The 7382-nt window shown below is 46.2% G+C and overlaps 1 protein-coding gene across 2 annotated transcripts in view; it reads left to right on the top strand.

Moving 5' to 3' along the window:
* The first annotated feature begins 1585 nt into the window (after positions 1-1585).
* MALT1 (MALT1 paracaspase) overlaps positions 1586-7382 on the top strand; it is a 66438-nt gene continuing 60641 nt past the window's right edge. For both annotated transcript variants that reach the window (XM_019531739.1, XM_019531738.1), the window contains exons 1-2: positions 1586-1760; positions 3686-3852. In XM_019531739.1, coding sequence (XP_019387284.1) covers positions 1600-1760; positions 3686-3852 — 328 coding nt within the window. In that variant the 5' untranslated portion in view covers positions 1586-1599. The remainder of the gene's footprint in view (positions 1761-3685; positions 3853-7382) is intronic.

Here is a 7382-nt window from a genome sequence, read left to right as displayed (position 1 = left end):
ACGTCAGGACTGACCATCAATATTTACAAATGGGACTTGATACAAGAAAGGTTGAGAACCACAGGTCTAAACCATAAAATTAATTTTCCCTCGTTTATATGTACCCGAGATGACTCTGCCTTTCTCTTCTTTTTTACAGGCCAAATTCTTGTCCCACATTTTAGATATCTCTATCATCACAAAATGCACAAGAATTGCTATTATTTGCTCCAGGCTTATGCAAAGCAAGAGTGGCTGTTGTTGTTTCACTTCCATATATGCTTCTAAACTCCCTTTCTTGTTTTACTGTGGGGATACCACAAGCCCCATGAGTCATCAATTTCTTTTAATTTTATTAATTATTAACAGTTCCTTGACAGATTAAACTTCTGATCTGCCTAACAGCAAAAGCCTTTCAAATATATTTGCATGTCTGTAGTAGTCTTGGAGTGAAGCTGCAGTTCTAGAGTTTTGCATTTCTTTTTGAATGCAGTGCATTCTTCTTCAGGTCTCCTGCATTTGAAAGCTTGTCTATCCCAACCATGCAGTTGGTCCAGTAAAACATATCACCCACAAAAATCCTGGCCTCTGTGCCTGTCTGTATGCTTCATCTCCATGTAGGTGCTGCTCCTTGTTGGTAACCTAGGGGAATTTTACAGCTCTGGAGCCTGGCTGGCGTTTTATAGCTCTTCCTCCCCTAAATACCAGTCTGGGCCAGTCAAGGCTAGACTGGAGACAGCTCTCAGAAGATGCCAGCTCTTCATCCACTACAGAAAAGTAACAGAGCAGCAGTTCTCAAACTCACCACCGATTTAAAAGGCTACAACTTTAAGTACCACCAGCAATTTTTTCAGTTCAGTCTGAAGTACCACCAGAAAATGTTTGTCATATAAAGTAATTATAATAAAGCTGTTAACGCGGACCACTGGTACCACAGATGGGGAACCGCTGTAATGGTGCCATTCTGCTGCAAAGCACTAAGAAAAAGCAGAATGTTTTTGGCACTGAAATCTCTCTGGGTTTCTCTAGTGAATCAAATCTGCCCACCTCCCCCTGCTAACAGGCTGAACACCCTTGAAAGGATCGCAAGGCAGCGCAGGAGCCCCCGGTCGAGTCCCAGTGCTCTAGGCCAGTGGGCTCCAAACGTTTCTGGTCGTGCAGCCCTATCAGTTAAAAATTTTTGAGCATGCACCCCCAGTATACCTATGTTTATTGGGGGCGCCACTGTCAACCCCTCGGTTGTGCAACTCCCACTTTTCCCTCAGGGTACCTCGCGCACCATACGTGAACGTGACCGTCTGACATACGGACCAAGTGAGGGCGCCAGTGTCAATCCGTATATTAAATATTAGTAAAGCTTAATTTCTTATTTTTTTAGATACAAAATACATATAAATAGAAGATCTAATATTTTCTTCCCGCCCCCCACTTCGGAGACCACTGCTCTAGGCCCTAGCCGCCTGCCAGGGGCTCCCCCGGCGGCTGGGACACGGCGGGGCGTGGAGGAGCTGACACACCTCGGGGCCACCTTGGGCAACCCCCCACGTTCCTTCCGGGTCGGGCCCCGCCCCTCGCCCGTGACGTCACAGGAGTCCCAGGGCTCCGGCCGGGTGCGCCGCGATGTCGCTGCCGCCGGGCGCCCCGGCGGGGTCCCTGCCCCTCGGCCGCCTCGGGGAGCCGCTGCTGCGGCGGCTCAGCGCCCTGCTGGACCGCGCCGCGCCGGGCAAGGGCTGGAGGGACCTGGCGCAGCGGGCGGGGACCCACGGCAGGGTCCGGCTCAGGTGAGGCGCGGGCGGAGCGAGGGGCCACCTCGCCTCGTCCTCTTTTCTCGTGGGCCAGCGAGCCCCAGGTGCTTCCGGCCCCCAGGGAGGGTTGTGTGGCTTGCGCTTAGAAACCCTCCGGGGGCTGGGGGCTGGCAGCCTTCCAGCCGTGGCCCCTTTCCAGGGCTGCCTCCTCACAGGTTGTTTTCATAACATCTGACCTAACTCCTCCTTGCTGCCGATTCAGTCCGTTTCTTCCCCTCCTTCCTGGTAGCAGGTGTGGAGAGCAGCTGATCCTTTACCTGTTGGGTCATTGCCGGCCCGAAAGGGGACTCAGGGGGGTGTGGGGGAAGGTTGTCCTCGCTCCTCACACTCCAGTCATGGGGGGATGGTTGCTATCATGCCTCCCACCTCTGCCCTTTTCTAGCCTCCACCCCAGTTCCTCCAGCCTCCCCCCATGGAGCCTGCTGTGTCCTTCTTGCTACTCTCCTCCAGCTAGTTTCTTTATATCTTGTCTGGTGGTGCGGTCCAAAACAGGATGTATTACACCAGGGTCAGCACGAAGTAGAGTGAACATGTTTCCTTATTTGAAGCATGTGCACATATGTTAAAGAGCCACAGCTTTGAACTATAATTATTGTTCTCAAGTCTCCAGCCACAGTAGTGTGGTTGTACTGAAGAAAGCACCTTACCAGTTAATGGAAATGAATTGTTCTTGGGTAAAAGAACTTTCAGTGAAACTTTCTTGTGGTGACATGTGACTTGATATAATCTTTCCATCAATATGTTCCTCCTCTAGTTCTTTGTGTTTTGAAAATTGTTGTTACAGTCTTCTCTGATTAGAGAGAGCTCTGAGGGCCTAAAAATGAAGGTTAAATGTATGAGTCTCTTTACATCCGGGCACTACAGATTTACAGTAGGACGGAGTTGTGTATTGGCAAGTGGCAAACCTTGCCTGAATTTACTCTTAAACTATTGAATATCTTAAAGATCTTACCATCAGCACAGAAATGCAAAGTCTTCCTGGAACCATAGGTGAAATCCTGAGTGGGTGACTCATTCTTTACTTGTTTCTGAAGTAGGTGTGCCGTAAGTGGAAAGGTAGCCTGTGACCAGCTTTTTGGGTGAGACTGAAAAGTGAAGTCCTGCCTACATGTTTAGGAGCCTACCTGATGTATTTGGGTAGAAAAGATACACAGATCCCTTGTTGTGCTGTGTTAACTGATTCATTTAGTTTTCACCTTCTACTTCAAGCGGTTTCATTTAAGCCACAGTATGTGACTTATACACAGATTACAACTGCTTTGGAATCTGATTGGGATTGGGATTGAGATAAATTGGGGGCATCAGAGAGATGGCTGGCATCTTGAATCTGGTCTGCAGAGCCATATCATCTGGCCTGCAGGGCTCCTGGGAATCCAGGCGCATAGGGCCCACTGCTGAATTTCAGGATGTGGAGGTCTGTTGGGGACTCACGTCAGTGGTGGTGGAGTGAGCGACAGCTAAATTAATCCCCGTACCTTCCTGAACTGACACAGTCCTGCTTGCACAATGCTTCTATTGCTCGTCCAGTCACTAGAGATGAGTCCATGGACTTCCTGCTTTCCCTGTGGGTAGGTTAGGGTGTTATGTCTCATAGTTGGGTCAGGGCTGACTGTAGTTTTGCTAATAGAGAATGAATTTGTATAAAATGGCTTGGATGGGGATGATCTTGCTTCATGCAGAGTGTGAACTAGGTGACATCTGGAGGTCCCTTCCAGTCCTACTTTTCTATGATTCACCTTGAAAGGAGCCCTGGGGTCTAAATGAGTTTAACACCCCTGTTCAGCATGCTTCCAGAAGACATAAAGGATTTCCCAATGGGTTATAATCCAGTTCTTAAAGAGGATTAGAAATGTACATTGAGAAGACCCTTTACATGATTGGTTTCTTTTTCATGCTTGCAGTTCTCTGGATTTGGAACAATGCTCTCTCAAAGTCCTGGAGCCGGAAGGAAGCCCGAGCTGGAGTCTTCTGAGACTAATGGGTGAAAGGGGCTGCACTGTGCTGGAGCTGGTGGAATTCTTGCAGGCCCTGGAACACACAGAGGCTCTCCAGTGCCTTAATCCCCCAGGTCAGTTCTGGTTTTATAATGCATCACTTGCCTTTGCTGGAAATCATCTTGAGATGTGTGTGTTCCTTGGGGAGTAGAAGAATTTCTCGCTAAACATAGCAAAAACTACAGGCGAGTTTCTAGTTAAACGTTGCAAACATTTCTGCTTTGGAAATCAAATCAGCTTCCATAATCAGTGTGTTTCATTCATTAAGTGTCTTTTGAAGTTATTTTTTTAAATAGAATATCCAGAGTGATTAACTTGCTTGGAACAGAGGAAGCAAAACGGGGTTGGAAAAAATCTGTTGTGAAGTGTGCGTGTCCTTTGAGAGCAGAGATGGGCAATTTGGTTACTTATTTCTCTTAAAAGTTGGCTTTTACTACTGCAGTTAGAGCCACACAGCTTTGGGAACCTGGTTTCTTCCCATCTTATATCAAGGAGATCCAGCCTAGGTTGTAACTTCCTGCCCCTGTGCACATTGTTTTTCCTGGGGTGCATATGAGTTTTGAACCCAAGCCTCCCTTTTTGAGTACTGCAAAAGCAAGGACAGAGAAGAATATATACCCTGATGTAATTTCATTAGCTCTGAATGCTGATCATAAATTACACTGGAAATGGGAATGACCAGGGGGGCAGCTGTTTTGGAATAGTTTACAGAGTAGGTGGCTGTAGCTGTGCCTTGGCCCTGTACGGGGGAGCAAGCACAGGCCTGCTGGCTTGTGGTAAATGGCTATCCTGTAAGGCACTTGGGTAGATGAAACCCAACGTGGTGATATTTACATTGATTCTTAGGTAAATGCTCACTGGGTTGGATGGCTCTTCTGTTTTAGGAGCTTGTCATCTGTCTGTTGTAATTTTTTTTCACGCTTGTGTGACACTGGTTACACTGCCATAAATGTTTCATCTGCCTGTGCTCAGTCACTTACCACTTACTAAGTGGTATTTAATCTGGTTTTCTGTCTATGCTGCTGGCATGACCTCCTCATTGAGGCATACCTTTGCCTTCTCAGGGTGAGAAGCTACTACTGAAATGTGTCATGCCTTCTGCCTGCTTTCAGGTACAGAAATGGATGTTGCTTTAATGCAGGTGGCTGGAACAGGTTGTGATTCTGTGCTGTATCCATGCTTTGGCAACAGCTGGAACAGTAACTGTTGAAAAACATGAGAAGCATGCAGAATTACTTGTGTCAACTGAGTTTTTAGGCTGAGGGTCTTTTCACATAGACCCATGGAAAAGCAGACAAGTTGGCCAAAATTTTGCTGTAAAACGGTTAGTAGAGCAGCACAAGTTGGTGCAATGCTAAGAACAAAGGGGCAGCCTTCTAGCAATCTTAGTGTCTACCCCATGTTAGGGCAGTACCAGTGTGAACATGCCTAAGTGGATATGACCTGGGAGTACCTTAGCAGTGTGGCTGCCCATGCCCTGCTTAGCTAAGTGAGGTGTCTGGACTCAGGTGAAGTCTGCAGTTAGACCCTGAGTTGCATGTAGATGGCCAGTGATGTTTTCAAATAAGTGACTAAAAATAGGTAGTTGATTAGTCATGTTAGTCTGAAATTGAGCAGGGTGGCACCTGAGACTAACTGGTTCTGAGAGACATGAGTTTTCCTGGGGAACAGCTACCTTGTGAGATGCTAGGAGTTGTCCATTTCCTCTAAGGTGCAGCCCTGCCCTGCCCTAGCTTTTACCAGTTATTCGCTCAATTATGCATTTAAATCAGCAGTGAAACAGGCTTACGCCAGCAGTCAGCAACCTTTTAAGGCTATGTGCTGGATTGATTTTGACACAGTTTGGGCCAAAAGAGGCTGCTGATGCTTTTCCCTGTGGCAACAAGTGGTGAACAACTGCTGCTGAAGCCCTTATGTCCAGGGATTAAATGACTTTGTGAACTGCATCCCATGGGCCATAGGCTACCAACCCCTGGGTTAAGCTGAGGACGGTTGGAGGGCGTTGTCCTCGCACATGTGAAACTGAATTCAGCATTTGTGAAGAATCTTTGTGATCCTGGTGGTTTTTCTGACTTAGTGACACACTGGTGGTTTGCTGGGTGGCAGCTGAGAGACTACTGCTTTGAGCACAGCTGTCTTTACCATGTAAAGGGACTTGACTGTTCCTTCCATCTTGAAAATGAAGAAAAGCTGTTGGTTTCACTGAGGTCTGTGATTGTTTTGGGTTCTGAGATTCCTCTGATGGCTGCTATTAGCACTGTCCAGTATTTCATCATTTTGTAATCTAGCAAGAACCCTCTACCCATCACAGCAATTTAGACTGCCTGTTGGTCTACTGGGGCACTTGTACACATGACATGGTTTAATCCTCATTAAATTAAATTAAATGGACTCTGGCACCTCTATTCTTGTGATGCATGGGAAATTCTCAGTGTCACCATTTATAAAGCTTTGCCACCGTTTCCTCTTTTAAATTCATCTTTGGAACCTTCTCTGATGTCAGCAAACCACTCATGTCCAACCAGGACTTCTGCTTTCCTGATAAACTATATTCTTTTGTTACCTCATTTTACTAGTATATCTCTGCCCAGTACATATGTTATGCCTGTTGTTTTCTGTGCGACCTGCAGATAATCTTGCCCCAGAGAACTCATGATCTTCATTGTATTGTAGATCTTGTACCGCAGGTAACAATGGGCTACTTACTGGGACTCCATTTGTATTCCTAGGTGCTATAGAACTAATGGGGGCTTAAACTGAGTCTATTGAACCCAACCATATTTTATGGTTATCAGGTACAAAATCATAGAATTAGCTACTTAGCCACTGGGAAAAATAATATAATAGCAATAGTGGGGAAAATCAGAGGTGAACTTTTACCTTCTAACTTGTAAGGTGCATTGGGTTTTCTATAATGCTTTTGAAAAATACTGGGCCCAGTTCTGTTTTCTTATGTAAATTGATCAGTTGTGTGTTGCCTTAATATCTCAAGTCCTTAAACATAAGAGAAACACTTGCACAAAGAATAATAATGCTATCTAAATAAAAACGAATCTAATTTAGTTACCCTGCGCTGCTGCTTAAATGGGCTGCAATGGAATAATTGTGACATAGTAGACTTACTGGCTGCTTACATATGTGAAAAAAAACCAAAACAAAATGGCCCTTTACTTTTAACTCAGTGTGCCCCCTCCCTGAGCCCAGCACATGCCCAGAAGAGGCATCACGTTAGTTGGACCTGGCTCACCCAACATCTGTATAGATCAGGCACTTCAACGGGGCCTTTTTGGCACTTTTATCTAACAGCTGATTCAATTTTCGGTCCTTGTGCCTGCGCTGTTCAATTTCTTCATCAGCGATTTGGGCAACGGGGTGAAAAGCACCCTGTTTAAATTCACTGATGATGCCAAAATTTGGGCTGAGGTGAGCACGCTAGTAGGGAGGGAAAGATTGCAGCAACATCTGGATAGGTTACAGGAGTGGGCTAACATAAACAGGATGCGTTTCAATACTGACAAGTGCAGGGTGCTGCACTTAGGCAGTAGAAACCGGCAGCACACTTATAGAATGGGAAACTCCCTTCTTGAGAGCACGGAGGCAGAAA

The sequence above is a fragment of the Crocodylus porosus genome, unplaced genomic scaffold (assembly GCF_001723895.1).
Source record: "Crocodylus porosus isolate Cpor-Errol unplaced genomic scaffold, CroPor_comp1, whole genome shotgun sequence".
In the NCBI taxonomy this organism is placed as follows: Eukaryota; Metazoa; Chordata; order Crocodylia; family Crocodylidae; genus Crocodylus; species Crocodylus porosus.
Note: the sequence above shows the minus strand (reverse complement) of the source record. Positions and strands in the feature narration are given on the sequence as shown.